Source organism: Hordeum vulgare, chromosome 4H, assembly GCF_904849725.1.
Source record: "Hordeum vulgare subsp. vulgare chromosome 4H, MorexV3_pseudomolecules_assembly, whole genome shotgun sequence".
Classification (NCBI taxonomy): domain Eukaryota; kingdom Viridiplantae; phylum Streptophyta; class Magnoliopsida; order Poales; family Poaceae; genus Hordeum; species Hordeum vulgare.
Genome location: NC_058521.1, coordinates 158,093,132 through 158,114,923, shown reverse-complemented (window position 1 = coordinate 158,114,923; position 21,792 = coordinate 158,093,132). Strand labels below are relative to the sequence as shown.

At 44.3% G+C, this 21,792-nt stretch overlaps 3 protein-coding genes across 8 annotated transcripts; 1 reads left to right on the top strand and 2 right to left on the bottom strand.

Moving 5' to 3' along the window:
* Positions 1 to 2,149: 2,149 nt before the first annotated feature.
* On the bottom strand, positions 2,150 to 2,960 carry LOC123448263 (metallothionein-like protein 1). The gene is made up of 2 exons (XM_045125098.1): positions 2,715 to 2,960; positions 2,150 to 2,566 (listed from the first exon to the last, which is right to left on the bottom strand). Exons 1-2 carry the CDS (start codon positions 2,765 to 2,767, stop codon positions 2,392 to 2,394), a joined length of 228 nt encoding a protein of 75 aa, XP_044981033.1. The 5' UTR covers positions 2,768 to 2,960; the 3' UTR covers positions 2,150 to 2,391.
* Positions 2,961 to 7,611: 4,651 nt separating this feature from the next.
* Positions 7,612 to 21,030, bottom strand: LOC123448260 (probable GTP-binding protein OBGM, mitochondrial). Of its 6 annotated transcripts, none has more exons than XM_045125090.1 (9): positions 20,890 to 21,030; positions 18,340 to 18,412; positions 17,612 to 17,694; positions 14,495 to 14,577; positions 10,138 to 10,282; positions 9,926 to 10,034; positions 9,466 to 9,548; positions 9,102 to 9,164; positions 7,612 to 9,013 (listed from the first exon to the last, which is right to left on the bottom strand). In XM_045125090.1, exons 5-9 carry the CDS (start codon positions 10,270 to 10,272, stop codon positions 7,850 to 7,852), a joined length of 1,554 nt encoding a protein of 517 aa, XP_044981025.1. In that variant the 5' UTR covers positions 10,273 to 10,282; positions 14,495 to 14,577; positions 17,612 to 17,694; positions 18,340 to 18,412; positions 20,890 to 21,030; the 3' UTR covers positions 7,612 to 7,849. The 6 variants fall into 6 exon arrangements, with proteins under 6 accessions (XP_044981025.1, XP_044981029.1, XP_044981031.1 ...); XM_045125094.1 differs by having other exon boundaries at positions 10,138 to 10,287; positions 20,890 to 21,017; XM_045125096.1 differs by lacking the exon at positions 14,495 to 14,577 and having other exon boundaries at positions 10,138 to 10,287; positions 20,890 to 21,017.
* On the top strand, positions 15,188 to 17,642 carry LOC123448262 (probable GTP-binding protein OBGM, mitochondrial). Its single transcript, XM_045125097.1, has 5 exons — positions 15,188 to 15,727; positions 15,831 to 15,939; positions 16,317 to 16,399; positions 16,701 to 16,763; positions 16,852 to 17,642. The coding sequence occupies exons 1-5, from the start codon at positions 15,593 to 15,595 to the stop codon at positions 17,620 to 17,622; spliced, it is 1,161 nt and encodes a 386-aa protein (XP_044981032.1). The 5' UTR covers positions 15,188 to 15,592; the 3' UTR covers positions 17,623 to 17,642.
* Positions 21,031 to 21,792: the final 762 nt, after the last annotated feature.

The following is a 21,792-nucleotide window of genomic DNA, read 5'->3' as shown; positions in this document are numbered from 1 at the left end:
GATGGAGTAGTCGCTCGCCGTTGGGATGTCGTGTGACGGTCAAGCCCAGACCCGGGCTTACAGGCAGCAATCCATGAACACTTCAAGTCGAGGACTATTCTCAACCCCTCTAAGGCGTTCTTCATCTCCGGTCTTCAGTCTTGCAAACAGGTTCAATGATCGTTCCATCTGGACTTGCACTATGCCCGAGAAGATCCTTGGATATGAAGATTCAGTGCTGAGCTAGCTGCTTTAATTGTAGATTAGCCTTTTATCGAGACATGTTTTAATGGACCGGCCCCACTCTCAGAACTTTCCAACATGCTGCCTGATTACGGCGTCCGCTTACGACACAAGGCCCCACCATTGAGATGTCCAATCAAATGATGTTGTTATAGGCCCCGAGACACGTTAAGTGGTATCATTATTTTCTTTCCTCGATTTATGCATGCACGTACGACACGGCTCCTGGAAAATACAAGGATTACCATTGTGGGACTCAAGCATCCAATCGGGCCACGACTAGAGACCTCTATACAAAGCCAGGGTGAAAGGGCGAAAGATTTTATATCCCTATTGCCCCACTCTGCTTCGTACGAGTCTCACCTTCCCCTTCAGCTCCAATCGCCTACCCCTTCCATAAGCTTCTCAAAACTAGGCCGAGAAGCTTGCAAGAATTGGGAGAGGCTTCCGCAAACCGGTTCACATAGTACGTTTGGATAGGCTGGTTGTTAACAAATTCATTACAGGGCGGACATGAATACACATGCAACTCCAGACACGCTCGGGGGCTACTGACGATGCAATACCCGGGGTGGGTTACTCAGGGGGAGCCGGGCAGCAGGTCCACCACAGGTCCCATACAGCCTAGAGGGGATCCGATGATTGGAGGGAGCGTGGCGATCTAAATAAAGCCAAGCGGTCATCTTGGAGTGCAAGCCAAGATAGTGGTGGCATGAGGTTGGCTGAATCCATGTGTAAACCCCAGACTGTCATTTATATAAGACCAGGCTAGGGGTTAGCTAGAGGGATCTACCCCCGTAAAAGCATACCCTTAGTAGTTATAGGTCATCCTCATTGTAACCCCTCGCACGAGGTACTCTATCATAAATACATATGAAAAGCATGACGTAGGGTATTACCCCTATGAGAGAGCCCAAACCTTGCTAACCCCCTCGTGTGAACTCCGTTTTGGGCCTTCTGACACTTCCGGCCTTGTGCTGGAACTAACCGGTATCGTTTGTGAAATTGCGACGAACAATTACTAGCAATTGTCGAGTTGGAGGCAATGACATGCAGTGCTGAAGATGCGGTGACTATGTGTTGGAACTGGCTGACATCGTCGCTGCAACCATAGGAAACAATCGTTAGAAGCGGTCCGTGACAATGCTTGGACCTCCAGCGAAAAAGATGCAATAATTGGTGCGGAAGCTGCAACCGAGGCAACTGTGTTGCAACCCATCGATGTCGTGCACAAGGCTGCAAGGCATGGGCTGCGGCCGGGGTGATGTGTGTCCGTGGACACGCCACCACCGATGACATGCAACATCGAGCGGTGGATGTTGCGGCAGGTGAGGGTGCTACGATGAGCTACCATGGTGGCCGAAGGGGTTGCGATGACACCGCAATGGAGCTGATGACCGCAGGTGGGCGTGGCCCAGCGAGCAAAGATGCCCGACTTTACGAGGTTAGCCACTGCAATCGCGGGTGGGGGCCGGTCTAGTGCAAGCCGCAAAGTCTCGTCGGATTTTTGGGCACCCTAGTTAACTCTATTGTGCGTGCTTGTGTGGTGTGGATTTTTTTTTTTTTGCATGAGACGAAGGGAACGACATAGGAAATAGATCCAACAGTTACATACATCTCTATCCAATGATTGGACGCGTACCTATCTAGGGTTAGTGTCGGTCGACCGGCACAGAGGGCTGTCCAGAAACAACACAGGAACATAGTTCTCACTTTGCGTACAACCTTTTTTTCTGTCATTTTCCCCTTAAGAATCGTTGGAAGTTTTAGCGATTGCAATTGTCGATCGAAATCTTCATTCTACACAAGGAATCAACAAATTCTTGAGGCAAATTATTCCTTGGCTGTATATTTCATGTTAGAGAATAACTGAAGATGGGTGGCCGAAAAAATCAGTTAACTGAAGTAGCGATTTAGTAGTTAATAATTAGGTAAACCTTTCAATCTTATATATTCATGACTCCATCGTAGTGGAGACAATGGAGCAATTACCGAGACACAAGCACATACATACACACGACACCGAGGGCAGAGCATAGGCGGAGAGCGAGCAAGTAAACCACACCACACGCACACGCGCACGCACACGCACCCTTGCCCGACTCCATCAGATCATCAGACGCTCGTTATTCACGTATACTCTCACACCATCACACTTACGTAGCAGCTTTAACAGTTGCAGGGGTTGCACTTGCAGTTGTCGCCGCAGCTGCAGCCCTCGCCGGACTGGCCGGCGGCCACCTCGAACTGCCCGGCCTTGTTCTCAGGCGCCATGCCGAGGACGACCACGGCGGCGACCTGGGCGGTGGCGCTGCCCTGCTCGGTCAGATCAGGGTACATCTTCCTGCAACGGGCAAGGCACGGTGAATCAAATCAATAGGTCATCACCATAATAGGGTCTGATGCTTGATCAGCTAAAGATATCACCAGATCAAGTACATACATAGCATGAGAGTATGTTTACAAGGAGAAGAAAGAAGAATCATACATACCCGCACTTGCAGTCTGAGCCGCAGCTGCAGCCGGATCCACAGTTGCAAGACATCCTTCAGATCTGGTGAACCCGAAAAGATTTCAAGGAGAAGAAGATGAGCTTTGGTATCGGAGATGGTGATGAGCACAATTGAATTGAATGGATAGCCTCTAGCCGGCGCCACCATTTATAGGCAAATGGCGCACACAAGCTTTGGTAGCGTACAAGAGGAGGACACGCGGTCTAGCTAATAAGTTGCTGTTGCGTGCCACGATGCTACAGGTACGCCGGCCTCCCGGAATTATTCCAGTTTCTCGAGATCGATTGTCTTAAGAAGACAGTGACAGAAAGCTCCCAAGTCGACAATTTTGATTATCCTTGGGGGCCAGTAGATGTTACTATTGGATTTCTCATAGTGATAAGTGTTGGGGTTACCGGCTTACTGCGGTAGCTGGTTAAGTTAAGCACAAAGACAATCAGGGTTGATCTTTCTGGTTGCTTTCTGAAAAACGAACAAAAAAATATCCAAGCCCACTAATAGTAGTTCGGCACGCCAACAAATCTGACGAATGGACCTCCTTTGCCTTCAAATCCCTATCTCTGCGTTGCATTCGGAGTATACTGTTCCTTGATGAAGACGTGGATGGTTTGTGTCAAAAGAAATAATGCGTAGTTGACTTCCCTTCCCTCCACCTTCTTTTGTTTTCATACTATTCAGCATCATTTTGTATTTCTCGAAAAGAAAGAAAATTCCATGATTTTCTATATATGACTTTCTCAACTATTACCTGAATATTTATAGTTGCAGAAAACTGGACTAGTTTTTCCCAACTACAAGTATTTAGGTACAGAGGAAGTACAAGACAGCAAGAAAAAGGCTTTCTTTGTTGCTTCTCAAAATTTCTTTGTGTACTACCTCCGTCCCAAATTATAAGGAAGTAGTTTTTAGATATTAAACAAAGCACCATTTGGTCAATATCCATCTACACGTTGTAGGGAATAAAATCATAATATTTCTACTTTTCAAAGAGCATCTCCAACAGCTGCGCTTCGCGCCGCGTCCAAAAAATGTGTTTGCCACGCGCGCTTCGGCTGGTTTAGCGCGGGGATAGACGCTGGCTCCAACGTCCGCCCTATAATGCAGCGCGCGCGCGTCGCTCCAGCAGCGCCCAAAAATGCAGCGCGCAGCACGCACAAACCACATGTACATTTCAGAAAATACAAGCAAAAATGATCAAACAAATAAAATAAATCAACAATAAATAGTCATTACAACTCAAACAAATAGTTTATCGTTCAGTACAACAAATAGGCAGCGAGCGTTCGGACGCTGTTCCTCGGACGTCGGAGGCGCGCGAGGGCCGGCGGGACTAGGAGCGGGTGGGGCGGAAGCGCGGCGGCGCGGGGAGGCTGGGGAAGCGCCTGAACGGTCGCCGGGGGGCGGGGGCGGCGGCCGCAGCGGAGACAGACCGGGGAAGCGCATGAGTGGTCGCCGGCGGGCGCGGGCGGCGACGGCGGCGCGGTGATAGGCCGGGGAGCGCCTGAACGGTCGCCGGGGGCGCGAGCAGCGGCGGCGGCGCGGCTGGACGGGGGTGGTAGTGGGGAGCGAGCGCGCGAGAGTGGAGGAGCGAGCGCGGGAGAGAGGAGGAGCGAGCGCGGGAGCTGGCGCAGCAAATAAGGGGCGCGCGATTGCGTTTCGGCCAGCGCGCTGAACTGAAAATGCCGCGCGCGCCGTTTTTGCGCGCCCGCTCTAGCTGCCCGCCGCGTTGCGCGCGCGCTAAAACTGCCTTTTTTGCGGCGCGGCGCTAGTATAGCGCGGTTGTTGGAGATGCTCTAAAGGAAGTATGGCAAACATAATTACTTTCTTTGTATTTTATTTTTTTGCAGGTAACTTTCTTTATTTTACTAATCCCCTCTGGAATCTAGAGGGTGCATAACGAATTAGTATTTTGTAAGCATGAGCTGTACTTTGGGAAGGTATGAACTGCAACTGACCAGGACAATGACAAGGCAAATATTAGCAAATTGAATATAAAATGTTCTCCAGAACTCCCTTTGTATCAAAATAATTGGAGTTTTAGGTTTGTCCTAAGTTAAATTGTTTAAGTTTGGCCGTGCCTATAGAAAATATATTAACATCAAATTAGTCCCGTGAGATTCTTTATAAAAAATATTTCATACTATGTGTATTTGTTGTTGTAGGCCTTAACATGTTTTATATAAAGTTGGTCAAACTTTCATAAATTTGACTTAGTAGGACAAACTTAGAACTTCAATTACTTTGGAACCAAAGGAGTAATTGTGTAAATATTCATAGCTATAGAAAATTGCTCATTATTCATGTCAACATCTCAACTCTCATTTTCTTCATGTAAACTTGTACTGGAAGCAACTGTTTTTTCCACTCCCATTGCATGTTTTCTGCTTCAGGAAGAGCCCGTATGAATCACAATGCTACGCATTACCAGCAATGATCATTATGAAGACTACTAAATGAGAAGCATATTTTTAGAAGCATTGATGACGCTAGATCACAACTTGTTTGTTCTACTCCTTCTTTTCATCGAAACGGCAACAAAACATCACATCCAATACGTCGACAATCTAGAAGGAGATATCTTATTTTGACGCGTACATAGAAAACTTTATCACGAAACATTAACAAAGATTATGTCACATCCATAGGTACTAACTAGTCATGCACGTCAAAATTAAAGAGAATTGAGTACTAAACAAACTCCATGGCAGAGAATATGTCATCAACAAAAACTCAACAAGGCCTATTTTTCCTATGAATCATAGTTTCAGAATAAATCTTCATATCACAGTTTAAAGATACTCTATTTTCATGATTTCTTGGCTTCACATAGATTATGAAGCTGGTTGAAGCTATTTGTTCCAATAATTACTTCGAATCTCAAAGACAAACAATCCTGGGTAGGTTTCTAAACTATGGTTAGAAACGTGGAAACATCGAGCATCAGATCGCAAGAGTCTTCAGTGAAAAACAAAGCGGCATATTTTGCAGTAAATTTCTATTAGATTTAACTAATTTGTTGGAATTATTGGCTATGTCATTTGGCAATGCCTAGTTTCTTAAAATTGTTGATGTGACTGGTGAGTTTGAAATGCTTGCACTCATATCCAAAAGATAAGCTTTTATGCCTAGATTTCAAGTTGAAAGTTGGTTCCTGTCACTTGTCGGTTTGAACTGCTTTGCACTTGTACCAGAAAGATAGCTTTCATGCCTAAATTTCAAGCCGGAAGATGGTTGCTGTTACTTGTCACTTTGAAACGCTGCCTGTTTTACATGGCCATTCAAATTCAGCATTTTTAGAGGATTGGCTTGGCAGTTGTGCCGTGCTTTTTCGGAAATGAGGACGCTTCGAGGAGTAGGTTCATTTTATTCAGACTTAATACCCAAGTGAGCTGGGGCATGATCTTGTCAACAATATACCAATATATGTATAACATGGATTTATTTATTTTGAAATCATGAACTGACTCCATTGAAGTGGTAGCATATAGCATGGACTTACTGATATGCAGATCTACAGTTGAGATTTCACAGGAAAAGTAATGGCCTGGTGGATTCAAAATACTGGAAATGTTCAGAAAAAACTGACTCCATTGGACTGCACGCTCTAGTGTTGTACATTTGGAGTGAAAAATTAATAAGTAAATTAATTTCACAAAAGTGGGGTGAATGTAATGAACAATTTTAAGAACAGTGGTAAAAAGTGGGGTGAATCTGATGAACGCTTCCTAGGAAGACAAGAGTGGTAAAAAAACAAACAGACGCCATTTTCTAAAACAAGCATCAGTAATTAAGGAAAACTGGTTTATTTTATCTACAAGGCGTAAGTATGATAGTAGAGTAGCTTCACCAACATCTCCTGACAGGAGGACAAGAGATAAAAAAATCAACAGAAGCATCGGTAATTAAGGAAAACTGGTTTATTTTGTCTACAAAGCGTAAGTATGATAGTAGAGTGGCTTCACCAACATGAGATGATCCTGAGAGATGGACAAGAGTTAAGAAAAACAACAGAAGCATCGGTAATTAAGGAAAACTGGTTTATTTTGTCTACAAGGCGTAAGTACGATACTCCCCCCCCCCCCCCCCCCCCTTCTTAAATGCTCCCTCCGTTTCAAAAAATTTGTCTAGATATAAATGTATCTAGTCATGTTTTGATATTTAGATACATCAATTTCTAAACAAATCCAAGACAAGAATTTTGGGACGGAGGAAGTATAAGTCTTTTTAGAGATTTCACTAGGGGACTACATACAGAGTAAAATGAGTGAATCTACACTCTAAAGTATGTCTATATACATCCGTATATAGTCCTCTAGTAAAACTTCTAAAAAGACTTATATTTAGAAACGGAGGGAGTAGTAGAGTAGCTTCACCAACATGAGATGATCCTGAGAGGAGGACAAGAGTTAAGAAAAATCAACAGAAGCGTCGGTAATTAAGGAAAACTGGTTTATTTTGTCTACAAGGCGTAAGTATGATACTCCATCCGTCCCAAAATTCTTGTCTTAGGTTTTTCTAGATATAAATGTATCTAGTCACAATTTAGTATTTAGGTTTTATGGTGGGGCGTTATACCAACTGAGCTAGATGGGCTTGTTTGAATAATATATTTTTAGCACCTTAATTCTTCACTCTAGTAGGAAAAAGTTGACAAAACCTTGAGATAAAATAAATAGAGATCAGCATAGTTGCTTAACTTTGGCGCAAGAGTCAGCAGACACTAGTCACCAACAATGAAAATCCATGGCATCTGGACCACATGGACGTCAGTGCACCTCCATGAGACCATGCCTTTGAGAAACAAAGCAAACTAGGCCGAGGTTTCAGTCAAGTTCTTGGTGATAGGTCCCATGTAAAACTCACCATTACATTGTCCTAAATGCAAATCAAATTATCTTTATTTCCAGAAAAAGGCATATTAATGTTTCAGACACTAGGAATAGCACTTGAATGAACCTTTCTGGTAGTACGCATTTGCTGTTCCTATGAAAGACCAAAGCATACATACTGGTTACCCTTAGTTATTATGATACTGAATTTCCTAAAACGCTGGATGGTCTATTCTGCAACACAGAAAATTAGAGCAATTTTTCTCCAAGGAGGGGCACAGCCTTTTAGTCTACAATAACTTTGCTCAGATCGACGCCTTGCGGATCCAAGGCATCCATAAGGTCTCTCAGGCCAACTCTCAGATCAGGTACTCCCTCTTGCAAGATGGCACACACTGGAAATATCGGAACACCTTGCACTCTCAACTTCAGTTCTTCATACATCACGTCAGCTCCCTCTTCATCTATTTTGTTTGCGACAATCAACGATGGACGCTTTGTCATGCCTTCTTGGTAATGTTCTAGCTCCACAACCAGATCGCGTAGCTGCTCCCATGGTGGGATACCCTTCCTACCGTTGAGTGTTGCTGCCAGGTCAAGCACATAGGACAGAACTTTGGTGCGCTCAATGTGCCTCAAGAAGGCATGGCCCAGGCCACGGTTCTCATGTGCACCTTTGATAAGACCAGGTATGTCAGCAACTTTCACTGACAAGTAGTCGTCGTAGGTTAGGCTACCAATATTGGGCCTTAGTGTGGTGAATGCATAGTCAGCGATCTCCGGGCGAGCCCTAGAGAGAGCACTCAGAAGTGTGCTCTTTCCAGCATTAGGCAAACCAACGAGGCCAACATCAGCAATGCTCTTCAGTTCTAAGACAAGAAAAGACTCTGTTCCTGGCTGTCCAGTACTTAAACAGGCTACCTCCTCTTGTCTATTTCCTTTGGATAGACGGACGTCCCTGCCGATAGAAGCATTCCCTAGCCCACCCTCCCCTCCATGTGCTACGATCAACCGTTGCCCAGGTCTTGTCATTTCAGCAACAGAATACTGTATGTCATCTTCTTCCTTCTCCTCATCTGCATCTAGAGCCTCTTCCTCTGTCTCGTCTTCATCCTCCCAAAATTCTTCATCGTCGTCATCAAACTGATCATTTTCATCCAACTCGACCTGATGTTGAAAGCTACTTGCATCACTATCTTCAGCTTTCGAAAAACCAGTCTTGGAGCATGTACTAGGGTATGTTTGCTTCTCCCACTGATTGCTACTTTCTCTTTCAGCTTCATTTCCATCAATGTCATCCTTGTTCTTCTGATTGGAACTGTCTGCAGAGGCATCCACAGCATCTGGAATATCCCAGGGATCTAGAGATCTGGTCGGTTTATTTACAGTGAAAGACGGTCGCTCCCCTCGGACTAGATGAATCACTGTGCCAACTGGTACTTGTGCGACCTGTCAGATACACGAAGAGAAGGTTATATTTCGAAAAGGAACTTAGTAAATGCGAAATGCACATGTATGTACATATATTTCTGGTAACCTTGTCAGGACCTCTTGTCCCTATCTGTTTCTTAGAAAGTCCATTGCCTCCTCGGACTGCTTTCTGGAAACACAAAGTAAATAAGTGTACAACCATGACACGGAAAAACATAAATTCTGCAGAATCTTCTTCATTTGCGAAGGCTCAATGTGATATTAAGTTACAGTGTAAATAAGTGGCTCTTAGTCTTAAGTCCGACAGAAGTAAGGGTGAGCTTTTAACTCAATAATATACACAAGACAAGAATTTACACCAAGAGATTAGTTCTTTTACGAAGAGGGATCATGCATCTAGCAAAACAAAGAGCGTGTGACATCTATATATCTTATACTAAAACACAAATATGATGATGCAAAAAGCATACCGTGTGATGTTGCAAGTTACTGAAATCCCAGACAGATCTTGAGCACTCAAGAATGACATTACCACCTGTTCCTCCATCGCCACCTGCAATATTTTATTGTGAATAAAGAATTCTGGGCACATTAAAATTAGACTAAGTAGAAGAAAATAACTTCGGCTATTAGAAGCATTTTGACATAGTGCCGATGGCACAGTATAAATCTACAATGATTTTTCACGGCATCCGGAGCTCAATGAAACACAACCAAATCAGATGATACGTTGCACCATAGTAACATATAATTGGATTGTCAATGGTGGAAACAAACAGAACTGATAACACCACAACCATAGTTGCATCAATATTCAGACTCTGAGTTCAGAGCTTTATCAGTTTACAAGGACTTGGCTGGTTGGCATACATATGACAGCAATGAGCAGTGCACAAAAAAAGAGAATGGATTAAATTTGGAAAGGCTCACCATCGGGCCTCCCTTGGCGGTCAGACCTGGAGCGCCTTTGGCTGATGCAGCCATTGCCACCATCGCCACCCCTGGCAAGTAGCCGGAACCTGTCCACCATCCCACGTGCCTGGAACAATGGGTATTCAGTGCCTCCGCTCATCGTTGATTCGTCGAAACAAGCTTGAGGAAAAGCTTAGCCCATGTAAAGCTGTAAGAAGATAGACTGTGACCTGCAAAGGAGCCGCCTTTGCCTTCCCCCCTTCTGGTGAGGAGCCATGGTAGCTCGCCCCACCACTGGCCCATGCCGCTGGTGACAGGTTCACTGGCAAGACGCGAAACAGGACAGCTTGCGGCCGCCGCCACATCTTCACTACTCTAGTCTTGGCAGAAACAAGAACTGCTGGATTAGTACTTGAACGGAAAGCCACAATAGCGTTGATTTTGGCAGTGGCGGAGCTACAAACAAATTGTTGGGCGGGCCAAGCTAAAGAAGAACGAGGAAATTTTCAAATATTGAATCGTTGTCATTAGTAAGTACCCTCTGTTCTCATTTGTTACAAGATCTATTGAGTAGATATAAACAAAAAAAGCTACACCAAAATAAAAGTTTCCCCATTAAACGATTTTAGTTAGTCATTACAAAAGCTTAGAGATATCAAACCACAGACGAATTGAGTGAATTATTTATACTGCCAAATTGGAATTTTTTGTCAAAATGTACAGAACAACACCTTTGCATAAACTGTAAACAACAATGCGTCGCATAAAACGCAAACAATAATATTGTGAGTGGGTGGTTTATTTATGCCACCACAGTCCACATACGATTAGACAATAACCTAAACGAAAGAAATTGGGAATGAATCAAAGAAAATTATCTGTGCAGCTTACAGGGATGCAAGAAAAGTTGAAAAGGATCAGATTCAGATCAGGAGCTGCGTCGCCGGCTTGGCGCTGCTACGTGTGGTTGCGTGGCCGTGTGGCGTGGGGTCGTAGGTCGGCTGACACGCCGTCGTCGAACTGCTGTGTGCCGGTGGACTGGTCGTCCGTGGGCGGCGGAAGGTGGGCGATTTGTGCCGCTGGCCTGTGGCGGCGCTGCTGTGCCCTGTGTGACGACCCGGCGGCGGGCGGCGGCAGCTAGGTGCTGCTTCTTTCTTCACGCATTGTTTGGTTAAGGGGGATCGGAGAGGTTTTGAGAGGAAAATCCCCGGGGGCTCAGAAGCCCCACATCCTCGGGCGCCCATTTAGTAGGAGGGGATTGGACGCTTCAATCCTTTCTATCCATGTGTTTCAAAACCCTCCTCGAGGGACTAGTGGAAGCAAAACCCCGGGTATTCGAGAGGATTGGATGGAACAAAGGAATTCACCCAATCCCCTGAAATCCCTCGCTCTCAAAACCTCCTCAACCCCCTTTAACCAAACGAGGCCTCAAAGAAAACGAGTGTTGTGCGTGCCGTGAGTTCCTCCTGGTCCTGGATGCTGGATGCTGGGCTGCTGCGTGTTGCGTTATGCTGGCCAGGTGGTGTGGGCTGGGTCTAGGCCCAGGTTGGCCCTCAGATTTTTGTAAACCGTGAACGTTCTTTAAAACTCACAAACATTTTTTTCTACAACGTGAACCATTGTTTTTAAACCATGAACAAGTTTTATACTCCCTCCATTCCTAAAAATAAGTATTTTTAAAGGTTTTACTAAAAGACTACATACGAATGTATAGACATACTTTAAAGTGTAGATTCACTCATTTTGTTATGTATGTAGTCCTTTAATAAAATCTCTTTCATGGCTGGATATGCTTGGAGCCTTCTCGCTTAGTAAGCCGCCTTTCGGTTGCGTTTCCCCACCCCACTACTGCCCGAAATCCTGCTTTGGTGGCCATCAATTAGCTATTAGCATTTATTCTTTCTAGTCTAGATAAAACAAGTGAGAATCAATTGGCAAGGGGTCGACAATGATATTTATTTGTTCCTGTGCGGAAGAGGTTCTGTTCCCCGACCAATGCACAATCCATATTTTTTAGCTTTCTTTCTCCCATCTCATCTTGGACGGGGAAATGAAAAAACAAGTGGTTCAATTGAGTACTTATAAGCCAAACGGGTTGGTCGAGCATGAAGAAAAGACCTATATGGGATTCGGTCTCGCTGAAGCATTTCGACAAAATCGTGCCTGCAAGAAAATCCACGAGAAGCAACTAAACGAATTGTATGTGCCAATTCCATTTAGCTAGCAAGCTCGTCGATATTGAAGTTCCCCAATCTGTGCTTTCCACTCACGTAGAGTGAAAATAAAAATTTATATAGAATATTTTGAACTATAAACATAAGTAAAAAAAGAAGCAAAAACTAAAAAACATAAAAAACACAAAACAGGAAACAAGGAGGTGCTTTTCGTGCGTGTTGGTCAGCCCATATGCTGGCTCAATTCAGCAAGTCGGAAGGCTCGACTCACTTAACGCGAGACATAATGATGCCCCACGTTCGGGACAACTCCGATTGCGGGAGCTCCTAGTCAGCGCCTTAAGCGCCCAACTAAGGGATCCAGCGCCCACATACCCACTTCTTGGCCCTGACCCAACAATGCGTGCTCCCCAGCTTGATAAAGTCGCTTCATGACTTCCCTAAAAAAACATCACTTCGCTCCTGACTGAACATCGTTGACCGGTTAATAGTTCACTTTCAAAAAATTAATATGACAAAAGATAATAATATAAAAGAAAATACCATGAATTCAAAAATGTACATGGATATTTTAAAAAGTTCACAAATTTGACAAAAGTTCATCGAATTTGAAAATATATTCATTCAATTTGAAGAAGGTTCATCGGATTTAAAAACGTTTGTAGAATTTTTTAAAAATGTTCACAAATGTTTTAAAAAATCATCAATTTTGAAAACAGTTTACTGGTTTTGAAAAATAATCATTCAAATTTGAAAAAAAGTTCATTCAATTTATAAAAAATTAAAGTGAAAAAACAAAAAGAAATAAAAATAAAAACGAAATGTAAAAAAGGAAAAGGATAAATAAAAAAGTCAGAAGTAAAGAGCAAACAAGATGTAAATGCGCATGTGATGTTAAGGCAGTCGTGTTGTTAGCATCTTGGTACCGACAAGGAGGTTGCTGGTTTCAAATGCTGTGGCATGATACATTTTCTTGTTTCACAAAAAAAATGAAAGATGGGCTGAGCCCAAGTAGAAGCATTGTGAGCGCCCATTTGCGAAAAGAGAAACGGCATCAAATATGCTCCAGATCTCCACAAGTAGAACGTTGCATGCATGCTACTTGTCGTCACCTTAAAGTTTTCTTTTTTCGTAGATTTTGTTTATTCAAAATGTCTTATCTCTTAAATCGTACATTTAAATCTTGAACCATTTTTATCGTTGGATCCCTCACATCAAGATCCTTAAAACTAAATCTCATATTGATAGGTTTTGATAGAAAAAAATCATGAAAAAACCTTTAAAAAAAACTACGACAAAAAACCCTAAACAAAAGTACATTTTCCCCTTTTTTAAAAGGATCGCGACCTCACCTCTAGTGGAAGGTAAGAAGAAGAAAACATATTTTTGTGTTTCCGAGAAGAAAAAACATATTTTTTTTCCAGTTCTAGGAAGACACGACCGTGCCTCTCACGGAAGCAAAGAAAAAACACATTTTTTTTGTTTCCAAGATGCACGACCGTGCGTCCCACGGAAGTAAATCCGTGCATTTCACGGAAGTAAACCCGTGGCCTCTCATAGAAAAAACATGATGTTTTTTATTTATTTTTTTGAGAGGCACGACCGTGTCTTTCGCGGAAGCAACATCGTGCCTCTTGCGGAAGCAAAAAAACACATTTTTTTACGCAATTTTGTTTCACTATTTTTTATACAAAATTTAATTAAAACCGGTGAAAAAAACCCATGGGAAAACCATGTAAAAAGACAAAAATACATGCAGAAAAATAAAAAGAATTGTAGGGGGCGTTCAGAACACGACATGTGGCAAATGCTGAAAACACGCCAAATGACGCGCTCTTGGTTTTCTTATTCCGGATTTTTGTATTTTATTCTTCTATTTTTCCATCTTTAAAACAACTCGGGATATAAAGAAAGATCAAAATTTAATGTTAAATGAATTTTGGGAAAATGTTCCAGAAATCATAACATGTTCGGTGGTTAAAACAATGTTCAGTATTTTGAAAACAAATGTTCGGGTATTGAAAAAATGTTCATGAATGAAAAATATAGATAAACAGAAATTGTATTCAAGAACATTGTCTTTTGAAAATTGTATGAACAAATTTTCCATTCGATGAACATTTTTTGAAATATAAATGAGAAAATTTTGAATTTGATGAACAGTTTTCAAACAAAATATGAACAAATTTCGAAATTGCCAAACAATGTTTTTATTTTGATGATCATTTATTGAATTCCATGAGAAATTATTAAATTTGATGAACAAAATTAGAATTCTATGAACATTTTTTTATATTGGTGAACAGTGCTCTCTCTAGGGCTCGCCCGGAGATCGTTGACTATGCATTCACCACACTAAGGCCCAATATTGGTAGCCTGACCTACGACGACTACTTGAAAGTTGCTGACATACCTGGTCTATAAAGTGCTGTCACCACACTGCTCATTCACCACACTACTTGTCACCACACTAAGGCCCAATATTGGTAGCCTGACCTGTGACAGTTCATAATCAGTAAGAACAAGCTCAGTTTCCTGCGTCCAAACAGCTTTCTATCTTTGCATTGTTAGCATATAAAGTGCCATGTGGGTTAACCAAGTGTGCACTACCAGAGGCACAATCCCATTCATTAACCTCACTACCAGAGGCACAATCACATCCAGCAACCTCCTACTATCAATCACAGAACTAGCTTAATTGTGGGCACGATGCCATCATGCTAAAGAAGAACGAGGAAATTTTCAAATATTGAATCGTTGTCATTAGTAAGTACCCTCTGTTCTCATTTGTTACAAGATCTATTGAGTAGATATAAACAAAAAAAGCTACACCAAAATAAATGTTTCCCCATTAAACGATTTTAGTTAGTCATTACAAAAGCTTAGAGATATCAAACCACAGACGAATTGAGTGAATTATTTATACTGCCAAATTGGAATTTTTTGTCAAAATGTACAGAACAACACCTTTGCATAAACTGTAAACAACAATGCGTCGCATAAAACGCAAACAATAATATTGTGAGTGGGTGGTTTATTTATGCCACCACAAACAATAGATTCACTCATTTTGTTATGTATGTACCCTCACAATATTATTGTTTGCGTTTTATGCGACGCATTGTTGTTTACAGTTTATGCAAAGGTGTTGTTCTGTACATTTTGACAAAAAATTCCAATTTGGCAGTATAAATAATTCACTCAATTCGTCTGTGGTTTGATATCTCTAAGCTTTTGTAATGACTAACTAAAATCGTTTAATGGGGAAACTTTTATTTTGGTGTAGCTTTTTTTGTTTATATCTACTCAATAGATCTTGTAACAAATGAGAACAGAGGGTACTTACTAATGACAACGATTCAATATTTGAAAATTTCCTCGTTCTTCTTTAGCTTGGCCCGCCCAACAATTTGTTTGTAGCTCCGCCACTGCCAAAATCAACGCTATTGTGGCTTTCCGTTCAAGTACTAATCCAGCAGTTCTTGTTTCTGCCAAGACTAGAGTAGTGAAGATGTGGCGGCGGCCGCAAGCTGTCCTGTTTCGCGTCTTGCCAGTGAACCTGTCACCAGCGGCATGGGCCAGTGGTGGGGCGAGCTACCATGGCTCCTCACCAGAAGGGGGGAAGGCAAAGGCGGCTCCTTTGCAGGTCACAGTCTATCTTCTTACAGCTTTACATGGGCTAAGCTTTTCCTCAAGCTTGTTTCGACGAATCAACGATGAGCGGAGGCACTGAATACCCATTGTTCCAGGCACGTGGGATGGTGGACAGGTTCCGGCTACTTGCCAGGGGTGGCGATGGTGGCAATGGCTGCATCAGCCAAAGGCGCTCCAGGTCTGACCGCCAAGGGAGGCCCGATGGTGAGCCTTTCCAAATTTAATCCATTCTCTTTTTTTGTGCACTGCTCATTGCTGTCATATGTATGCCAACCAGCCAAGTCCTTGTAAACTGATAAAGCTCTGAACTCAGAGTCTGAATATTGATGCAACTATGGTTGTGGTGTTATCAGTTCTGTTTGTTTCCACCATTGACAATCCAATTATATGTTACTATGGTGCAACGTATCATCTGATTTGGTTGTGTTTCATTGAGCTCCGGATGCCGTGAAAAATCATTGTAGATTTATACTGTGCCATCGGCACTATGTCAAAATGCTTCTAATAGCCGAAGTTATTTTCTTCTACTTAGTCTAATTTTAATGTGCCCAGAATTCTTTATTCACAATAAAATATTGCAGGTGGCGATGGAGGAACAGGTGGTAATGTCATTCTTGAGTGCTCAAGATCTGTCTGGGATTTCAGTAACTTGCAACATCACACGGTATGCTTTTTGCATCATCATATTTGTGTTTTAGTATAAGATATATAGATGTCACACGCTCTTTGTTTTGCTAGATGCATGATCCCTCTTCGTAAAAGAACTAATCTCTTGGTGTAAATTCTTGTCTTGTGTATATTATTGAGTTAAAAGCTCACCCTTACTTCTGTCGGACTTAAGACTAAGAGCCACTTATTTACACTGTAACTTAATATCACATTGAGCCTTCGCAAATGAAGAAGATTCTGCAGAATTTATGTTTTTCCGTGTCATGGTTGTACACTTATTTACTTTGTGTTTCCAGAAAGCAGTCCGAGGAGGCAATGGACTTTCTAAGAAACAGATAGGGACAAGAGGTCCTGACAAGGTTACCAGAAATATATGTACATACATGTGCATTTCGCATTTACTAAGTTCCTTTTCGAAATATAACCTTCTCTTCGTGTATCTGACAGGTCGCACAAGTACCAGTTGGCACAGTGATTCATCTAGTCCGAGGGGAGCGACCGTCTTTCACTGTAAATAAACCGACCAGATCTCTAGATCCCTGGGATATTCCAGATGCTGTGGATGCCTCTGCAGACAGTTCCAATCAGAAGAACAAGGATGACATTGATGGAAATGAAGCTGAAAGAGAAAGTAGCAATCAGTGGGAGAAGCAAACATACCCTAGTACATGCTCCAAGACTGGTTTTTCGAAAGCTGAAGATAGTGATGCAAGTAGCTTTCAACATCAGGTCGAGTTGGATGAAAATGATCAGTTTGATGACGACGATGAAGAATTTTGGGAGGATGAAGACGAGACAGAGGAAGAGGCTCTAGATGCAGATGAGGAGAAGGAAGAAGATGACATACAGTATTCTGTTGCTGAAATGACAAGACCTGGGCAACGGTTGATCGTAGCACATGGAGGGGAGGGTGGGCTAGGGAATGCTTCTATCGGCAGGGACGTCCGTCTATCCAAAGGAAATAGACAAGAGGAGGTAGCCTGTTTAAGTACTGGACAGCCAGGAACAGAGTCTTTTCTTGTCTTAGAACTGAAGAGCATTGCTGATGTTGGCCTCGTTGGTTTGCCTAATGCTGGAAAGAGCACACTTCTGAGTGCTCTCTCTAGGGCTCGCCCGGAGATCGCTGACTATGCATTCACCACACTAAGGCCCAATATTGGTAGCCTAACCTACGACGACTACTTGTCAGTGAAAGTTGCTGACATACCTGGTCTATAAAGTGCTGTCACCACACTGCTCATTCACCACACTACTTGTCACCACACTAAGGCCCAATATTGGTAGCCTGACCTGTGACAGTTCATAATCAGTAAGAACAAGCTCAGTTTCCTGCGTCCAAACAGCTTTCTATCTTTGCATTGTTAGCATATAAAGTGCCATGTGGGTTAACCAAGTGTGCACTACCAGAGGCACAATCCCATTCATTAACCTCACTACCAGAGGCACAATCACATCCAGCAACCTCCTACTATCAATCACAGAACTAGCTTAATTGTGGGCACGATGGCATCATGCGTGGATGGATATGTGCAGGCAAATATGCAAATATATATCCCTATCTCACATTTACAAAATATGTTGCAAGCTCGCAACTGCACCGGAGCAGCATCACAGAGGGCGCGGGTGAGCAAAAGGGACTTGCAACAGATTATTTCGGAATTCATCTCGGCACTAAAACTAGAATAAGCAAGCAACAAGCAGGATAATAAACAACGTGTAAGACAACAAATAGTCACTCATATATATATATATATATATATATATATATATATATATATATATATATATATTAATATATATATATAATGTAGAACTCTAGTTGGGTGTTGCATTTTACACAACCGAGTCAACAATAAGTTAGCGGTGCCTAGAACTTGACTTGAAGCAAGTTTTTCATACAGACATAATAGAAAATCATAAGAGGCCAGGGAGTACCGAAGTTAGGCGTGACAACCGGATCCCAAGATGGAGGCAACTCGTCCACCCCAACAAGAACCCGAGCGGTAGGCTGTCAAAATAAAAACAAGGTCAAGAGGAAACTCATAATTTGAGAAGAATAGCGGGTGTTTTCTGTTGATGCATAATAGCGCATAACATCTGTTGGGTCTGTTTGGTTTTCTTATCATTCGGCACTTGAACCAACAAACACTTGCTGTAAAGTATACTTGGGTAACTCACCTCCAGCTCCTAAAATCCGCTTATACAAAGCAAACATCTGAATGGAAACCATTCTCAGTGCTTCCATGAGAAAACAAGATAATCATTCCACATGTTTATACCTTTTCCTATGCTTGTGAATTAAGAATATTACTACTTCAGCAAACATCGAAAGTAAGATGAATTTTACAAAACTCTTTCCTTAAAGACTTACAAAGATCAGAATGGCAGTCTGTCAGGCTATGTGCAAAACAAACTGTACGGTTATCAGAAGCACTAGTTCTAGCGGAACTAAAAAAGTTGCAACTACATCGTGCACGAAAACACAGGACTGTCTATCATTTGAAGTCCGCTATATGTTGGCTGATCTTTGCATCTCTGGCTCGGCGTTTATACTGGACAGGCAGGACACTACTTCCATGATAGTTGGCCTCCTGAATTGATAATGGCAAGGAGACTAAGGTTACTCCTACTGATTAGCAGCAGTGAACTGAAACTGAGAGCCTTTTATCACTACAGACATGCATCCAGAGACGCATCCATTCCATGGGATTTATTCTAGCTACTAATTCTACCATGGAGTAATGACACTAGCTAGCTTACTGAAACTACATGCCTCTGATCGATGGAGCTAGTGCTTGCTGCCACCGTTGGCATCGGTCAGGTCCATGGCGGGCCTCTCCACGTCCTCCATCTCCTCCTCCCGGGCGAACACCGCCTGGTCCAGCACCGACGCCGACCCGCCAACGCCTCCGTACAGGTCGGGCACCCACGACGCGTCCTCGCCGCCGTCCAGGTCCAGCACGCCCTCGCCGATGGTGCTGCAACACCAGGTGCTGCTGGCGCTGGAGCTTTTCGAGCTGCTCCATCTCCATGTCACGGAGCGAGACGTGCCCCAGGCAGATCGACGCCACGACGGGGCGCCTGCCGGCCGGCGGTGCGTAGCGCGGACGGACGGAGGCCGATTCCGCAGCACCCACCGCGGAATCGACGGATCGAAACAGATGTCAAAATAGGGAGAGGAGGGGGAGGAGGGGAGGGGCACTTACGACCGGGGAGAAATCCAGTGGGGATGGAGTTCGCCGGCGTCGAGGTGTCGAGGAGGAGGAGACAGGCGGCGGCGGGGTGTCGAGGAGGAGTCACACGGCGGCGGCGGCGGATCCACGAGGCCACCTCGAGGGTTCTGAACCGCGTGGAAAGCGAGGGATCGGAGAGGTAAGACGGGGATTGGGCCGAGGTAACCCCGCACGCCAAACGGGCCCTCGGGGATTTGCGAGGTTTGTGGCCCACGCGAGGAAAATCCTCCCAAATCCTCCCCAATCCTCTCAAACCAAACGAGGCTTAAGGGAATCACTTTTATCGACATCCGCCCACATGCGTGTCCTGGTAATAATAGGTAGCTGGCCAATGATGCAGGTGGAGCAGGAGGCTCTTCGCGGCATCAAGCTGGGCTAGACACCTAATGGAGCATTAAATGATCTTGTCCTATACAGTCAGGGTTAGGAATGATAACAATGTAGCCATCATCAACAATTTAACCATTGTTTGATGACCCTTTCAGTGTAAAAGGAGGCATAAGGCGTCCATTACAAGGGTCGGCACTTGAGCTAGTAGCATCCTCAAGCACCTCGTCGGGAGGAGTTGCAGTCTCTATAATATGACTTAGTTGTCAGGAGGAGCTGCAGTCTCTATAATAGGACTTAGCCAGATAATACATCAAAAGAGGAGTATGCCCTGTTTGGTTGCGCAGAATTCGTCGCGGAATTGAATTGGCAATGGAATTCCAAATCAACGATTTCAATGGAATTCCAGTTTTGCTGTTTGGATGCGCATGGTATTCGTCCGTAGAATCAAGGCTGAAATGGAATTCCAAATCCTGTTTGAATGTACATCATGTGGAATTGAATTTTTTTGGACTTTGAACAATAACCAGGCCACTCGTTCAAATCCTGCTGGCGCGAGGCGAGGGAGGAGGAAGCAGAGCACGGTGGAGGGAGCGACGGCGCGAGGCGAGGGAGGAGGAAGCAGAGCAGGGGTGCGGTGCGGCCGTGCGGCGGCGGCGGGGTCAGAGCGCGGGGTGGCCGCGGGTCAGCCAGGGCGGAGGAGGATGCGGTGCGGCGGCGGGGTCAGCGAGCGGGGAAGGGATGTGGACCCGCCACGGCGCAGCATCCATGGCTGCCGTCGGTCACCATCCCGCCGTCAATCCCCGATCTAGGGTTCGGCCTATGCGGGGAGGGGCCAGCCAGAGGTAGGGGCGAGATGGGAGAGGGAGGCGGCGAGGAGAAGGTGGGCGGGGAAGAGGAGGAAGGGCTGGAGATGGAGGCTCACCTGCTCGGGCCGCCGGCGAGGACTCCCGCCTCGTCTGTGGTCGCTCGCTCGAGGCAGCAGGTCGGGGGAGGAAACGCGAGACGATACCCCTTCGCAAGCAGATTCCACGAGATTTCCCACCTCGAGAGCTCGGAAACGTTTCTGCTCGGTTCGCACGCGGGGCGGGTCTGCTCGGAATTGGGCCTCGGTTTCCAGATGCAAATTCCTAATACAACCAAACAAAAAAATTAGGGGCCTAATTCTAGATTTCTTAATTTTATGCTCAATTCTATGCAACCAAACAGGGCAGTAGTGTTTTACGCATCCGTGCAACTCGGACCTGAGTAAAGCCCTTGCATGCTGGGTGTGGTTGGTGTGGCTTTTTGCGCGCTGCCTTCTTCTTCATGCCTCGTTTGGTTAAGGGAGATTGAAAAGGTTTTGAGAGAAAAATCTCCGGGAGGGTTAGAAACCCCACAGATCCTCGGGCGCCCATTTGGTAGGAGGGGTTTGCTTAACTCAATCCCCTCCATTCCCCTTCAGTCCTCGTTTGGTTAAGGGGGATTGGGGAGGTTTTGAGAGGGAGGGATTTCAAGAGATTGGGTGAATCCCTTTGTTCCACCCAATCCTCTCGAATCCCCGGTGTTTTGCTTCCACTAGTCCACCGAGGAGGATTTTGAAACACATGGATAGAAAGGGATTGAAGCGGAACAGAGGGGATTGGGCTGAGCAAACCCCTCCTACCAAATGGGCGCCCGAGGATCTGTGAGGTTTCTGAGCCCCCCGGGGATTTTCCTCTCAAAACCTCCCCAATCCCCCTTAACCAAACGAGGCCTCAATCCCTTCCTATCCATGTGTTTCAAAACCCTCCTCGGGGTACTAGTGAAAGCAAAGCACCGGGGATTTGAGAGGATTAGGTGGAACAAA

Excerpts from the sequence above, each read along its gene's own strand:
- LOC123448262 (XM_045125097.1), top strand. The coding sequence starts at position 15,593 with ATGTGGCGGCGGCCGCAAGCTGTCCTGTTTCGCGTCTTGCCAGTGAAC. Across the intron at positions 15,940-16,316 it reads CCGCCAAGGGAGGCCCGATG|GTGGCGATGGAGGAACAGGT; the intron begins GTGAGCCTTTCC and ends AAAATATTGCAG. Across the intron at positions 16,764-16,851 it reads GGACAAGAGGTCCTGACAAG|GTCGCACAAGTACCAGTTGG; the intron begins GTTACCAGAAAT and ends TGTATCTGACAG.
- LOC123448260 (XM_045125090.1), bottom strand. The coding sequence starts at position 10,272 with ATGTGGCGGCGGCCGCAAGCTGTCCTGTTTCGCGTCTTGCCAGTGAAC. Across the intron at positions 9,165-9,465 it reads GTAACTTGCAACATCACACG|AAAGCAGTCCGAGGAGGCAA; the intron begins GTATGCTTTTTG and ends TTGTGTTTCCAG. Across the intron at positions 9,014-9,101 it reads GGACAAGAGGTCCTGACAAG|GTCGCACAAGTACCAGTTGG; the intron begins GTTACCAGAAAT and ends TGTATCTGACAG.
- LOC123448263 (XM_045125098.1), bottom strand. The coding sequence starts at position 2,767 with ATGTCTTGCAACTGTGGATCCGGCTGCAGCTGCGGCTCAGACTGCAAG. Across the intron at positions 2,567-2,714 it reads GGCTCAGACTGCAAGTGCGG|GAAGATGTACCCTGATCTGA; the intron begins GTATGTATGATT and ends TGCCCGTTGCAG.